The sequence below is a fragment of the Camelus ferus genome, chromosome 14 (assembly GCF_009834535.1).
Source record: "Camelus ferus isolate YT-003-E chromosome 14, BCGSAC_Cfer_1.0, whole genome shotgun sequence".
Lineage (NCBI taxonomy): Eukaryota > Metazoa > Chordata > Mammalia > Artiodactyla > Camelidae > Camelus > Camelus ferus.
Genome location: NC_045709.1, coordinates 24894758 through 24909574, shown reverse-complemented (window position 1 = coordinate 24909574; position 14817 = coordinate 24894758). Strand labels below are relative to the sequence as shown.

General features: G+C 60.1%; 1 protein-coding gene and 1 long non-coding RNA gene across 6 annotated transcripts in view; both read right to left on the bottom strand.

Annotated features, from left to right (window-relative positions):
• Positions 1-593: 593 nt before the first annotated feature.
• The window catches only part of RASA3 (RAS p21 protein activator 3), a 78155-nt gene continuing 63931 nt past the window's right edge, over positions 594-14817 (bottom strand). For 4 of the 5 annotated variants that reach the window (XM_032496562.1, XM_032496566.1, XM_032496563.1 and 1 more), the window contains exons 15-24: positions 13779-13885; positions 12916-12993; positions 11130-11207; positions 10141-10214; positions 9340-9446; positions 8875-8957; positions 5229-5437; positions 4215-4318; positions 2448-2631; positions 594-1934 (exon numbers count right to left, since the gene is read on the bottom strand). In XM_032496562.1, the coding sequence (XP_032352453.1) occupies positions 1736-1934; positions 2448-2631; positions 4215-4318; positions 5229-5437; positions 8875-8957; positions 9340-9446; positions 10141-10214; positions 11130-11207; positions 12916-12993; positions 13779-13885 (1223 nt within the window). In that variant the 3' untranslated portion in view covers positions 594-1735. The remainder of the gene's footprint in view (positions 1935-2447; positions 2632-4214; positions 4319-5228; positions 5438-8874; positions 8958-9339; positions 9447-10140; positions 10215-11129; positions 11208-12915; positions 12994-13778; positions 13886-14817) is intronic. The other variant, XM_032496564.1, reaches the window with a different exon arrangement.
• On the bottom strand, positions 11214-12908 carry LOC116668614. The gene is made up of 3 exons (XR_004325835.1): positions 12485-12908; positions 12431-12448; positions 11214-12390 (listed from the first exon to the last, which is right to left on the bottom strand). It is a non-coding gene; the product is annotated as an uncharacterized LOC116668614 (long non-coding RNA).

Genomic DNA, 14817 nt, shown 5'->3' with positions numbered 1-14817 from the left:
GTCACAGCAGGTGCTTCCCCCAGCACCCAGCTGACAGCCCTTAAATGTTCAGAATGAAGCAAAAGTGACTAATTCCCTTTTTCCACATGCACATCCTCCCCTGAACAAGGCCACCCAGCCGGGTGGCTGGTGCAGGTCCCGCCATGGTGCCCAGGGACAGGGATGTGGCTCAGAGGCTCTGCTCCTGGTGTTAGGGTGACAGACGCAGCCAGGCTGGTGGGAGGCCGGGACAGCTCCTCTTCGGGTAACAGGTTTCTGGAGACAGAGCCAGTGGACACAGATTGGGCCCCAAAAGCCCACCCTCCTCAAGCTGGACGCATCTCCATCCACACTGGAGGTTTCCAGTAGGACACCTTCCCACGGCCCTGACATGCCAGCTCCACACCTTCCATCCAAGAAAACATCGTGATTTCCAGCTCAGCCCAAAGCCCTACAGCTGGACCTCCCCTGTCATCAAGGGACCTCACCTGCCATCGGGGGGACCCCACCTGTCGTCAGGGCACATCACGTAGCAGCCCACCTACCCCTCCACCACACACCCCGTCTCCCACGTGTGCATGACCAGCGGGCATGCCTGTGAAACCAAGCCAGTCTCAGAAAGAATAAAACATCTGTTTTAATTGACCAGTAAAATACATTGCAGATCATTAGTATCTTACAAACAGAAACATTAAGTTATAAATCCATGTTAAAAATTGCAGTTTTGTGCAGCCTAATAGCTATGTGTCCCAAGTTTCTTTTTTGCAACATTTTCCACCATTTTTTGTGAGAACAGGTAACGCCACTGTGAGTCCGAACACAGTACCTGCAAAAGGCAGACAGAGGGCACAGGCCCCTGGTCCTCCATGTCTGAACAGGGCTCGCCAAAAGCCGTGAGGGCTGCTGGGGGGAAGGCAGCAACAGCTGGGGGCTGACGGCCGCATCCCGAGGCAGGACCCCGACTCCAGTGCAAAGCAGCGCTGGCAGCCTGCAGGGCTTCAGAGAGACGTGCTCCCGGCCCAGGTGTCTGCACCCCGCGGGCCCAGGGCTCCACCCCTCCCTCTGCTTTCTCTGAGGATCTTTGCTTGGCTGCCGTGAGACACCCCTGTTCCCTTCTTCGTCCTCTGGGGGTATCCCCAACCCCCTGAAAGGAGCAGGTTTGGATGTTCCGAGTTACTTGATGTCAAAGAGCTAATTAAAAAGTCCTTTAAAAACGTTAAGAAAACCAGCTTGAAAATAATGTGCATTCTATGTGTACAGTCTCCCCAGATGTCCACTGGGGCAGCGAATGTGGGTTCTACTTTCAGCCCCACTGGCAGCAAACACCACCAGTCTGCTTGGTGTGGGGGCTGGGTGGACACCCAGCTCAGCCTGTCACCGGCTCCCGTGGCTGCTGGGGTAGGAGGCTCATAGGACAAGAGTGACGCTAACAGTGTCCAGCTGAGTCGAGGCCGAGCGCTAGAGAGTGCGGCCCCCCAGAGACCAGCAGGGGCGAGAGTGCACAGGATGCAGGAACACGTGCTCTGCAGAGGACGTGCAGTCCCCAGCACCTGTTCCAGAGAGGCCAGCTCAGGTCCCCTGCCTGGGTGGAATCAGGTGCACAGCTACTCCGGCAACGGCCCAGGACTCCTGGAAATTCACGAACTCAACGCCTGCCGTCTTGTGAGCGGCTGGAGTGCGGACCCCTCACCCGCTCCCGCCACTCCCGGGGAGATTCTCCCTCCTCCTTCCCAAGCATGGGCCTCCCTGGTGCGGCTCAGGGGCGTCCTGGGCTGGGCGTCCTGCAGGCTTCACATGGTATGGGTGGGGATCTCAGACTGCTGCCTGATGTAGCTCTGGAAGCTCTTGTCTCCAATGGGGTGCTCCCTGCGGGGAAGCGGGGAGGAGAGGGTGAAGACGGGTCACGGTGTGCGCACGCGTGGAGCAGGGGAGTCTTGTCTCCAATGGGATGCTCCCTGTGGGGGAGCAGGGAAGAGAGGGTGAGGGCGGGTCACAGTGTGCCCACACGTGGAGCGGGGGAGTGGGAGTGGACGGCGCTCAGGCACAGTGGTGCCCACGGGAAGTGTTCAGCATGGTGGCTCTGCCACGTTTAAGAAAAGGCAGCATTTCTAGAAGGTCGACATGGGTTCTCTCCATAGAGGGTGTTAAGGGGCCTGGAATGTGATGTGAACGTTTGTGGAGCTGGGAGCAGAGATGGGGTAGTGTCCCTGGGGCCTCTCAGCATCCTGGGCAGCCTGGCCAGAGTTGGGGTCTCTTCCAGAGTCCTCACTTCCCTTCCCTGCCAGACCAAACCCAGGTCTCCCTGGAAGGAAGGAGGAGGGAGGGAGGTGGGAGGGAGGAGGGAGGCAGAGGGTCTGGAGGGGCCGCACCGGGACACTGAGCGGCAGGCCTGGAGGTTGAAGTGAGACCCTGCTCTGAAGCAGGCAGGGGTCCGAGGCAGCCGCTCCCTGGCTCCCGGACATACTCACTGGCTCCCATACTTGGTCTTCTTGAACTTGTCCCGTTTGTACTGCGCGTGCTCCTGCTCCAAGGCCCCGACCCCGGCGATGACCTGCCTCAGGGTCTTGTAGGTCTCCTGGGGGTCGTCGATGATGAATGTGGAGTACTCCTCCTGCTCCGGCCCGGCATACACGGACCTGCTCCCACAGGCCTCTGCACGTCAGGGAGAGGCGGAGGTCAGCGCTGGGAGCCCAGGCAGGCGGCCCCGGAGCTGCATGGGGTGGGCTGACCGCTCGTGCACATGCACACAAAGCAGAAGCCACTCCAGGAGCTGGCTCATGCTGAACCCCAGAGTCCCTGAGGGTCCGACGTCCTGAGCGCCAGGGCCAGCCCTTCTCCAGGTGACCTGGCTCTGTCCACGCCCACCGGCTCCCCAAGCCAGAACAGGCAGACATCTGTCTGCTCCTGGGCCCAGGGTCAGTCTGGGGAGATGAACTTGAGGAAAGGGGTGCCGAGCTCCACCCAACAGTCGTGAGGACGCGCCACGGCTGGACAAGCGGGGCACACAGTGGACAAGGAGCCGTCCTTGTGGGGCCACCTCTCAGCCAGTCTGCACCAGCAGCTCCCTAGGACCTCTGTCACCCCACCTCTCAGCAGGTAAGTCTCTCATCAGATCACCTCACTCCTGCCAAAGACCACACGGTGGCCTCTGGGCGCCCACCTGTCTGCTAGCCCCTGAGCTGAGTCCTGCACTCTGGGGCCTCGGTGAGCCAGCATCAGGCCCCCCACCCTCGTCTGCAGCGTGTGCTAGTTCATCGTCACAGAGCGCTTCGCTGTCTTTAAATCCAGCTCGGGGCAAAGCTCTTCTCACTGGAAAACCTCAAGTTTGCGCAAAGGGAAACCGGGAAGATTCAAAACTTCAAAGGAAAGGGGGCTCCTCCCATGAGGAGTAAAGGAGTGGCGACCCGGGGCAACCGGGGCGAGTGAGCCGCACAGGGTGAGGTCCCGGAGCCCCACTGGTTGTGATGACCAGGCCCCGGCAAGGCCCTCAAGCTCCAGAGCCTCAGGGATCCCTCTGGGAAGTGGGGGCCACTGAGAGACAGGACAGGAGTCACCGAAGGACCGAGACCCCAAGGGGGGGCGGGACGGGGTGCCAGCTGCAAGACCCCAGTCGACTCAGCTCTGGGCGCTGTGCAGACCGCTTCACAGGGCTGTGTTATGAAACCCTTGGATCAGCCCGGCCAGGTGGGTGTGGTGCGGCCCGCTCCTCAGGGAGGAGGTCAGGGCTCCCCAGTGTCGATGTGCCGTAGGTCTCGTAGCAGGTGCCAGGCTGGCTCTGAAGGAGACCCGTGAGTCCTGGTGAGGCCCGTCCCAGGGCACCAAGGAGCGTGGACGGGGGAGGGGTGCTGGGAGAGGCCCCGGATTAGTGGGAGGGAGCAGTTTCTAATTTTGCAAACATGAAGAAGGGAGGACCCAGGGCCAGCGTCAGAGGAAGGCTCGCGACCGGACCGCTGAACAGACTGCGAGCATGATGAGGACCAGACGGCACAAGCACACCCACTTCCTCTTCACGGCTTCCTGAAACTAAGGCTGGGAACCACTGGAGAGCGTGCGCTCACGCCAGCTTGGCCAGCAGCCTGTGACTGAGGAGCACACCTTAATGAGGTGGCAACGCGGCACCAAGACCTTCACCGCCCAGATGGGTCTATGTCCTGTCATCTCTGCAGAAGCCCCACGTGTCCCAGGGCCCGGCCTGCGCCCCAAGAGCTGCCGTGACTCAGGACGCTGGCCCTCACCTTGCATCTTCTCCAGTCTGCTCATGTACAAGCTGAAGAGGGAGGAGATGCGCTCCGTCTCCCGGTCCCCGTCGATGTCCAGCTGGATGTTGGCCGGGAGGCCGCTGCCCGAGCACCCCAAGAACATACGAGGGAAGTGTGAGTCATCACGATACGGACTATTTAAAGGTCATTCAAGACGGTAGAGGGACCTGGTGCTGCTCTCGTCCCGGACCAGGGCTGGGGCATTGGTCACGAGCATTTGGAAGTGACCACCCACAGCCTTGGAGGTACCCACAGACCTGCCCAGACCTTTCTGCCACAAATAGTACAGACGCCCCTGGTTGTGCGCCCTGAAGGGCGGTGGGCTGCCCAGGAGGGGTCAGTCCCTGTCCCCGCAGAGGCTGTGTGGGCCTCTGCTCCTGCCCACCCACCCCCCCCCGTGCAGCCTCTAGGGGCGGCGGGACCCAACAGACGTTTATCCCGCGTCTCAGCTTCAGTGAAGCCGCATCCCCTGTTCCCACCTCAAGGCTGTGGGGGGTCTGTCACTGTTCTCACAAGTCACACGGGGCTCGGGCGCCCAGGCCTCCCCCCCAGGACTGGCAGAGACGAACCCTCAGGAGGCCCAGCCTGCCTCCATTTCTGAAGGAGGGAGGGGGGTGCGCAGATGTTGGTGGGGAACCGAAGGCAGTGTGAGCAGGACGGTGGAAACTTCTAGACTCTTCTTGGAAGAAACAAGGCAGCACCCTGTCTGGGCCTTCTCCCTGCACGGAGACCCTCCTCCACTGCCCATCCCCTCCTCGAGGACGGCCTGGACCCCTGGCAGAGCGCCCGAGGTCTGCGTGGAGCCTTTGCGGGCAGAGTCTCCTGATCGTGGGGAGAGCTGCCTCGGAGGCTCGGCCTCGCATGCAGCTGCCCAGTGGGCGGGGCTGCGTTTTAGCCCCAGTGCCGGCCCTTGGCCAAGCCTCCCAGTACAGTGCCCAAGCTGGACAACCGTGCCAGGCTGCACCGGGCACCTGAGAGGCACCGACCTACCCAGTGCAGGGGGTGCAGCCGGTGGCCGTATCCGAGGAGGCCCTGCAGCACAGCCAGTGGCCGTTGAGGTAGGCGGACGGGTGGTAGACTGTGAGCCGCTTCTGGTTGCGCTGGCTCACTTTGGTGAGGACGTCAATCCAGGCCTTGGCCTCCACGCAGTTGTTGGCCTGGATGTACAATGCCCGCTCAGGCTGGATGACCTGGAACATCTGCGGGGAGACGGGGGCTCAGGGGCCGCACAGCAAACCCTCCCGCCCCCCTCGCCCACTCCAGGCAGGTGTTACCTCCCCGTGAGGCTTCTCAGAGTCTCCACTGCCTTTTGTATTTCTTACTCATTCAACAAACATTCCTGGGTAACTCGCACTGTCCTGGGGACATAGTGGTCCAAACATCCTGCCCTTGTCAGCTTGCAGCCAGCAAGAAGGACAATAGTGAACACAAAGTGTGGGGACTGTGTGAGGGTGAAGACCTAATGGGGGGGTGGGCAGAGCCCTCTAAATAAATGATCCCCCAGCTGAGATCAGAAGGACGGCCCAGGGTTCATTAAGCTGAATGGGGAAAGCAGGGGTGTAAAGCCAGCAGCATGGGCAGTAGGTGCAAAGGCCCTGGGGCCAGAAGGGTTGGGCACTCCCAGCAGAAGCTGGCCAGGCTGCACACAGAGATGAGGCTGAGCAAGGGGGCTGGCAAGCCAGTGCCCTGGGAGGGCTGTGGGGGCTGGACTTGCCAGGAGTCAGGACAGCAAAGTCCATGGTGGCCTTCTGCAAGGGGGGTGGTGTGCACCCAGAGGAGAACAGGATTGGGGGGACTCCAGGAGGAGTTTGAGTCCAAGTTCCCAAGTGAATAGCCAGGACTCATTCAGAGATCGGAGGCTCCGCCCCCTACCGCACCCACACATGCACTGTTGCACAGGCCGTGTGAGGTTGCAATCCCCAAAGGAGGGCAAGACTCTAGAGGGAAGCATTTTGTTCTGACTGTCCTCACAGGCTGGCCCCTCTGACAGGGCTTGGCACACAGCAGGCCTTGGAAAATGACTCTCAAATGGAAGAGGAGGTTGTCCTGGTAGTCAGCGTCGTGGAAGGCTGCCTCTGAGGTAGGCAGCAGAAGAAACAGGCTGACGAGGAAGTGCTCAGATTAGGGGGTTATTCTCAACCCGATGGAATGAAGCCACTCACGCTGCTTCTAGAGTGCTCCCCACACTGGGTCCTTCTGCGGACGTTGGGGCCGCAGCCCGCAGAGCCCCCATGCGGGGTTGGGTGAGTGATATCAGGCCCAGGAACGCCCGAGGTGAGGTGCAGGAACAACAAGCTGCTCCTGGAGCAGGTGCTAGGGAGTTAACCTCCCTGAGGTCCAGAAAAACGCCCCACCCTAGCCACACGGTTGTCAGCTGGCCCAAGAAATCGCCCAGAAGCCAAGGTATGAAGCCAGTGCAGAGCGCGTGGAGCTGCCGTCTGTGGGCTGCGCTGGCCAGTGTGGGGCTCCCTCCAACAGTCCAGCAAGCACTGCCCTCCGTGGACCGTGGGGCCAAGACCAGCCCCGGCCAGACAAGCAGATCCCTGGTGGCCACAGGCACCTACTGAACACCAGACCACCTGGGGGTACCCATGAGCACAAGCCAGATGGACACCAGGACACTGAAGAAGGTGAGTGGTCAGCTGCTGGGGGCTGGGGGCCTGTGGCTGCTGGAGTGCGTGGCTCTGGGGGAAAGCTGTCCCCCCAGTGAGCGGTCGCTGGGGGCTCCTGGGGCAGGAGAAGTTTCGAGGGCAGCACAGAGCTGCCTGACACTGTTCTCACCAGGAAGAACACGTCGTGGGGCCGCCCCTCTGCCCACTACAGCCCTCGGCACAGGAGGAGTGGTCCTCCAGCCTGGGACCACTCAGGAGGTGCTCTCTCCCATGATGCCCGGCGGGCGGAGACCACACGGCCAGAAAACCCTCAGCCCCGGTCACAGTCACGGTTTCTTTAAAGCTGGGAGACCAGGGATGATCGGCAGGATTCCAAGTCTGGACTATTATTTATTATTTCTTACTTATAGCCCCACGGTGCTTCAAAGAAGACTGCACGTGACTTACGTAAAATATAGCTAATGAAATTGAAAAACATAAAAAACACAGAAAACTAGGAAGAGAGAAGCAGAAATGGAGAGAGACTGGGAAGAAGGAAGAGCTAAGATTGCAGATTTTCCGACGGAAACAGAGCCCAGAAAAGCCCCTGGATCAGGCTCCGCACTGAGTGCCGCAGGGAGGTGCTCCCAGTTACCGCACCAGCCTGAGGCTGAGGCTGCTGGGAAATTCCGTCCCCCTACAGAGACCAGGCCTGCGCCCACAGAGCAAGGTCGTCCCCACCAGGGGTGAAGCCTGTGCTCTCCCTTGGAGCCTCGTGGAGGGGCAGGAGAGGATGCAGCGGCCTGTTTCCTCCCTGACAGCCTCTGGAGGTGCTCGGTGGTCAGGAAATGCAGACACCGCCCACCGGGTCCCCACAACACTGGGGAAGCAAGCACACAGCTGGGGATCCCAAAGCTGTGGGTGTGTGAATGGCCAGAAGTGGGCCTGATGTGAGGGCTCTCCCACAGCCTCGGTCCAAAGTCTGACTTTGAAAAGACTGAAATAACCAGCAGGCACACACTCTTGCCGGGTCAGGCCACATGTGGGTCCCCACAGACGTGGACCAGGCTCACACTTCAGTGGGGCCCAACCGTGTGTCTGGGGTGTGCCCGGATGGGGGAGCTATTCCCACGGCCAGTCTCGGCCACGTGAGCATCTACGTGGTAACATCTGTGAGAGACTCAGCCCCCGAGAGTGAAATGGAGACCTGGGGGCCTCACGGCCCAACCAACACATGGGTAGACCTCCACGGGGGAAGAGAGCTCCCGCGGGAGGCAGCCGGCAGACGCAGCGAAGGGGTGAAGGAGTCAGGAGCCGTGTGGATGGGCAAGGGCGGAGCTGACTCAGTGCAGCGTGTCCCCGAGAGCGCCTGCCCAACCGAGGGACCACGGGCCCCCGATACGAGTCACCAGCACGTGTGCCACCTTGTGAACCTCTCGATAAAACACATCACCAGAACCTGCTGCCGCTGACTGACCTGACACCCAAACTGAGGGCTGCCCCCAAACTCTGGCCTATCTGCTTGTGGCTGAGGCCGCGAAACACAGAGAAGAGCTGAGGAGTGTTCCAGATTAAGGAGATGGCAGAGAACTAAGTACTTCCCAGCTGCTGACCTGGGAAAACAGCGGCTCAAAGGCCGTGACTGGATGTGGACTAGGGATAATGCAACATCAGCGCGGGGCGTCCTGATTCTGGGGACTACAGGGTCACGGAAAAGGACATCCTCACTTGTAGGATGTGGTTCAGGGAAAACACACACATTCTACGCAGAGAGAGACGAGGAGGGCAGGACACAACTCGGCAGGTGGACAAATGCAAACAACCAGCCTTACTCTATTCTCAGAACTTTCCCATAAATTGAAAACTAGATCTAAATGAACAGCAGGCCCCGGCTGACCCTGGTGGGGGGTGGGGGCTGCTTGCTCCAAGGTTCGGATGTGGAACCACACGGCGCCTGGTGGACACCCAGGGACTGCACATCCTGAGAGAGGACGTGGGAGGCAGGGCGGTGGTGGGAGGCACAGGGCAGGGAGGTGGTGACTCACGTTCTTCATCTTGAAGGACTCCTCCTCCAGCGTCTCCACCGCCAGGATGTTCTCGATGGGGATGCTGCAGAGGGGCGGGTCTCCTGTGCATGGGGCGGGGGGCTGCCTGTGAGCAGGCTAGTCTCCCTCTCAGGGTCTCACACCCGCCCCCGACAGGACCTGTGTCCACAGGGCCGCCCTGGCTCCGGGAACCATGTCCGCACGCTTTTGTGGGGAGAGAGCACCTCCTTGGGGTCCCACGATCTAGGTCTGAGACCTTGATTCCCATATGTGGCCCCGGAGGGCGACAGCCTCGGCCCACATCTGCCAAGGCCACGCTGGCAGAGCCCCCACCTCCCCCATAAGGAGCCGCTCAACCCGGATGCAGGTGGTGACCCAGTAGAGACTGAGACAATAAAATATGTAAATTTTATTCCTCAGAATAAAATACGTGAAAACAAGTGAAAAGCAAACTTTTCTTGTTACCTTTGTTTTTCTGGTAGGTAAATTCATGGTTTGTCAAGCGGAACCATCTTTTCTTAAAATTCTTCATCCCGAAGCGTTTTCGACCCTGTGCCCTCTTAATCATGAACCTGTTGGGAGGAGGACACGCCGGTGGGGCACGTCCCCAACGCCCGCCCTCCCCAGCAGCCCAGAGTCACGTAGGCAAAGCAACTCTCCACTTCCGTACCTGGGAGACTCCATGCAGACCGCAGGGTTTCAGTACCTTATAATTTTGTTTCCAAGTGACAGGATTTAAAAATCAAAAGGCAAATGCCACTACTTTTGAAAAGTTTAGCCCCTACGCTGGTGTCAGGTTCAAGTCACAAGCCGGTGATGCCAGTGGTCTCCCAGCACTCCACTGACGTGGCCTCCGCCCACCCCCACCCTGAAACATGGGCAAGAGTTGCTCCCAAGGAAAGTGCGGGCAGCAGGCCCACAGCCGTGGCAGGCTGTTCCCAAAGCAGAGACTGGCGACTGGGTCTCTGGGCTCTGTGCCCTGACGGAAGCCCCTCCAGAGGGAGGGGCTGATGGGAGCAGACGGGCCCTTGGACTTGGGTGGGTGTGGGGCAGCCCGGCAGGAGCACCTGACAGTCCCTCTCCCCACCCCCTTGCTCCCGGGAGAGCATCTCTCCATCCGCAGGATCGGCAGAGAACAGGCCCAGGGGAGTGACAGCTGTGTCTCAGACAAGCTCTGGGGCAGGCTTGGTGCGATTCAGAGATGGGTCTGGGTGGCCTCTGACTGGACAGACTGAGAACCCCGCCCTGCCTCTCCCGCTGGCCTACCCTTCCTTAAGCAGGATGGGTTGCTGCACACTCTTGGGGTCTCTTCTCCCAGAGGATGAGATCAAATCTAAGAACTAAATGTGGGAAAGAAATCAGATCGTTAGAAGGGGAACCGGCACTGCCTGAATATATCCGCTCCTGGGCAGCATGGCTCTAGGGGTGCTTTGTGTCTCTTTCTGGCCCCAGAGAAGAGAGCGCTCTGGGGTGTGGTGCCAGGGTAGGGGTCCCCCTGTGCAAACCAGGGGTCCCACCCTGGTCTCCACTAGGGCTGAGTAGCTTCTGGCCCCCACCTGAGTGCACCTGCAGCTGGTACCGCACCTGGAAGGCTGCCGGGCTTCAGGCGACACCGGGAGGTCCACCAGCATTTGGCAGGTGACTCCCGAGTGCACTTCTAGTGGAGCTGGAAGCAGCCCTGCTCCACGCAGCCCTACCCCGGGTTCTGCTCAGCTCACGTCCCACGACCGGTCTGGGTTCCTTCCACCTACTTAGCTGCCTCAGCTCCTCCCCTGGACACAGTTTTTATGATTTGAGAGCTAAATATGTGAGACTGCTTCTAAACAGGAGAAAAAAGGAAAGCTCTAGGACCCAGAGAGATACTCTGGGAGGGCTGAGTCCCTAACTCTGGGTCTGGGGTCCTGGGTGCTCAGGGCAGGGGCACCAGGAGCACACAGCCAGGACGGGGCAGGATGTGGCATCCCAGAGCAACTGGGCAATAATCACGCGGGTGTGACGTGCAGGCACCGAGGGCAAAGGAAGCCCCGACCTCGACCCCAGAGAGGTGCCTCCAGCAGCCCCGGGCGGCGAGAGCCCCGGACTCAGCGGTCCCGAGACGCTGCGAGCCCACCAAACAGGGTGAAACAGTGTGAAAGGGTAATGGTCAACTTCATGTTATTTGGATTGTAACTCAATTTTTAAACAAGCAGCTCTGCTTCCGGGGAACAGCGTGACTATGGGGCAGTGAGACTGCATGACTTGAGTCCAATACTCACGTTTTTCACTGCGTCAGCGTATTTCTGCTCGTTGAAGAATTCATAAAATGCAGCCATGTAGGACTCCTTAAAACTGGCCTAAAATGAAACAGGTCACTTAACGATGTCTACAGGTCTCCTGGCCAAATGTGGAAACACTGGAGGCACAGGTGAGGACCAGCCTCAGCTGCGGTGACTGAGCGGAAGACGCCGGGTGGCCCTGGGGGGCGCTGCCCTGGGGGTGAGCCCCCTCAAGCTGCGTCTCACCAGGCTGCCTCCACCGGGCCCTTGTGAGGTCTTGTGACGAGTGACTCAGCACCCGTCTCTGGGGTCACTTGTTCCCAGATGCAGGCACTGGGGTCTCTTCTGTGAGCCGGGGGTAGGGAGGGGCTTCCTAAAGTGGGGAGTCAGGGCTCCAGCAGGAACCCGGGGAGGGGTCTCCAGCAGCTGCCCCCACGCTGCACCCATGTCCACTGTGTCCATATGAGGGCATTTCGCTCCCCCAGGTGTGAAAATGAGGTGGGTTCTGTGCTGATCTCAGCCCCGCTGGGAGCTTCCAGCCACCAAAAACTAGGACTGCCTGCCGGGGAGAGAGGCTGGAGCTCGCGAGCCACCCTACCTCTTTATTTTACCCAGATTCACAGAAAGCTGAGCGTTTGCTCGAAGAGCTTGTCTACAGGGATTGGACCTGGCCCCTCATGGCCCTGCACAGAGCAGGAGGAGGAGTTCTGGGCTGGGGGCTTCTATGGTCTTGGCTCAGCCCTTTGTAGACGGAGCCCAGCGGGCCCCTCCATGCAGGAGCCAGGTGCAGGCTCCATCCCCGAGGACGTCCCCACCTGGCCCTTGCACCACTGCCTGTCATGAGGTGCCCTCTCAGGCCTTGCACCATGTCAGTCTCGAGTGACAGGGCAGGGGAGATGCAGATTTGTTATCGAAGGGGTAAAATGTGCTTGGGGCCCAGGGAGGGCAGGGGCTGCCCCTGGCTGCGTGTGGATGAGCCATCGGTCACCTCCACTGATGTTCAAGCCCCACTTGGGCCACCAAGGGCTGAGGAGACAAGGTCTGGGAATCCACACCCGGCAGTGGAAGTATTAGCCACCTATAGTGACGTCACCACCTACAGGTGACACCATCACATACAGTGACACCACCTCCTACAGTGACTCCACTTCCTACAGTGACTCCACCTCCTAGAGTGATACCACCACCTTCAGGTGATGTCACCACCTACAGGTGACATCATCACATACAGTGACATCACCTCCTACAGTGACACCAGCACCTACAGGTGACGTCATCACGTACAGTGATGTCCCCACCACCTACAGTGACGTCATCACCTACAGTGACGCTACCGCCTACAGTGACACCAGCACCTACAGTGACGTCACCACCTACAGGTGACGTCATCACGTACAGTGATGTCCCCACCACCTACAGTGACGTCATCACCTACAGTGACGCTACCGCCTACAGTGACACCAGCACCTACAGTGACGTCATCACCTACAGTGATGTCCCCACCACCTATAGTGACGTCATCACCTACAGTGACGCCATCGCCTGCAGCGACATCACCGCCTACAGTGACGTCATCACATATAGTGACGTCACCGCCTACAGGTGGCGTCATCACGTACAGTGATGTCCCCATCCCTTGCTGTCGTCCTTTTCCTCCTAAAGAGCAGTTTCACAGCCTCGCATGGAAGGTGCTTGAGCTGGTGGGGAAGTTACGCTCCTGGTCATGTAACTCCTCCCTGTCGCCCCCCACCATGTGCTGAAAAGAGAACTAAAGTCAGTGACTCACAGACTTGGACTTGGACAGGCTGCCAAGGGTCTGGATGGTCTTCGAGACGAGAGTCAGCGTCCTGGATGTCTGCGGGTCCTGCCAGAGACGGGGCCGGGGACAGTCTTACAGACAAGGTGTGACCCAAAGGGCTGACAAAACGAAGGCTATCCCCTAAAAGCTGCCCCAGCATGAGCGTCGTCTGCGAGTGAGCAGATAAACACACAGACACTAGATCTGGAGGTGCCTCCAGACCGTCCCCTAAAGGTGCAGCCCCCAGGCCCCAGACCCCGCGTCTCCTCACACACAGCAGTGTGACAAGAGCTGCTCAGGCCGGTGCAGGGCGGATCCTGCCGGCCACCTCCCCTGTCGGGTCTCCCGCGTGACCTGCCTGGGGCCTCCGTCACCCTGCGTGCAGTTCGCGGACTTATTTCAAACCCACAAAAGCAGGAGTGGGCCCATTCCCCTCGAATCCCTCAGCCTAGGCTTTCCGCTTGGCGCTTTCTGTGAAAGCTCGGAGCCCGGCTCAAGGTGGGGGGCCGGCTCAAGAAATATCTGCTGACTGACTGGAGGGACGGCTGGATACCCAGGAGGCTGCAGATCCCCCATCCTCCCAGGAGGCAGGATTAGTCACAGTAACAGCCACAGTGACACTCCGGTCACCCCTTAACAGTTTTACCGACACATCGTAGATTAAAAAGTCTTGAAACCTTCTTGAGACTAAGGAGTTCAGGGCAGGCGGCACGTCCACAACCCAGTCACCACGTGGTGCTGCCTCTGCCCTCACACGGCTCCACAGACCCTGCCCAAGCCGCCTGCTGGGTCAGGAGGGCTGGATGGTCCAGGCCTGGCCGACCAGTTCCCAAGGCCGGATGCTGACGTACCGTGTGGTGGGGCGTGAGCTGGAAGAGGTTGGGGGACAGGATGGCTGGAGCGAAGAACCTCAGGAAGATGAAGCTGCTGACGGCCGTGTACCTCACGTCCAGGTCGTCTGCGGCCAGGACAGGAGAGGACAGCAGTGGGCCTTGGGCGGGGCGCCTGTGACCAGAGCCCCACTCCTCTGAGGGCCTCCCGGAGGCGAGCGCCAGCCTGCAGCCCATGCCCCGCTCTGTCTCTGTCTCTGCTGCTAAAAGCTCAGCTCTGTCCAGCAGCTGGGCTGCGAGACAGGACCGCTCACCAGCCCTGGTGCTGCGATGCCGAGATGGCTGGGTGGGTGGTTTGCAGCTGGGCAGGAGGGTATGACTTGCTCACCCCCTCTCAAAGGGGTCTGGGGCTTAGGTGTGCTGGGTAACTGCCCTCCCAGTCCCGGACGGAGCCTCACTCCCTGAAAGCAGGGGTCCTGTCCGTGGAGGGCCCAGCCCAGGCCCCACTGCTGGAGAGGACGTGGTGCCCAGCAGGCGTGGGGCCTTCTGTCTGGCCTGTGGGGACCACCCTGGGGGCTGCGGCACCACACACTGCGCTGACTCACGGCTCCCTGGGGACGGGTGGGCAGGGTTGGGACGGGGCCTCTTGGACCAGGCAGGGCACCAAATGGCACTGCCCTCTCCTCGGCCTGGGAAACCTGGCCCGGGCTGTGCTGGCACCCCACGTGCAGGCCCTCAGGTAATCTGACGCCCGCCTCCGGGGCAGGACCCTGCTTTGCCCCCGCAGAGGTCTGCACAGGGTGGCTCCTGGCATCCCCCTGAGGAACCAGCATAACTGAAAAGGGGACTCTCCTTTGGGTTCCCTCCCGGCCCACTGACAAAGGGCTCATCCTGTCCTTCTGGAAAATGCAGCAAAGCAGAGTCCAAGGACACTGGGTGCCGAGCTGGAAGGTAGCTTCTCTTGCTGCAAAGGCCCGAATGAAACACTGCGACACAGCGCGGCCCCAGCTCACACAGGGGTGAGTGCAGACGGGGGAGCCCTGGCAGCCCAGGGCACTTA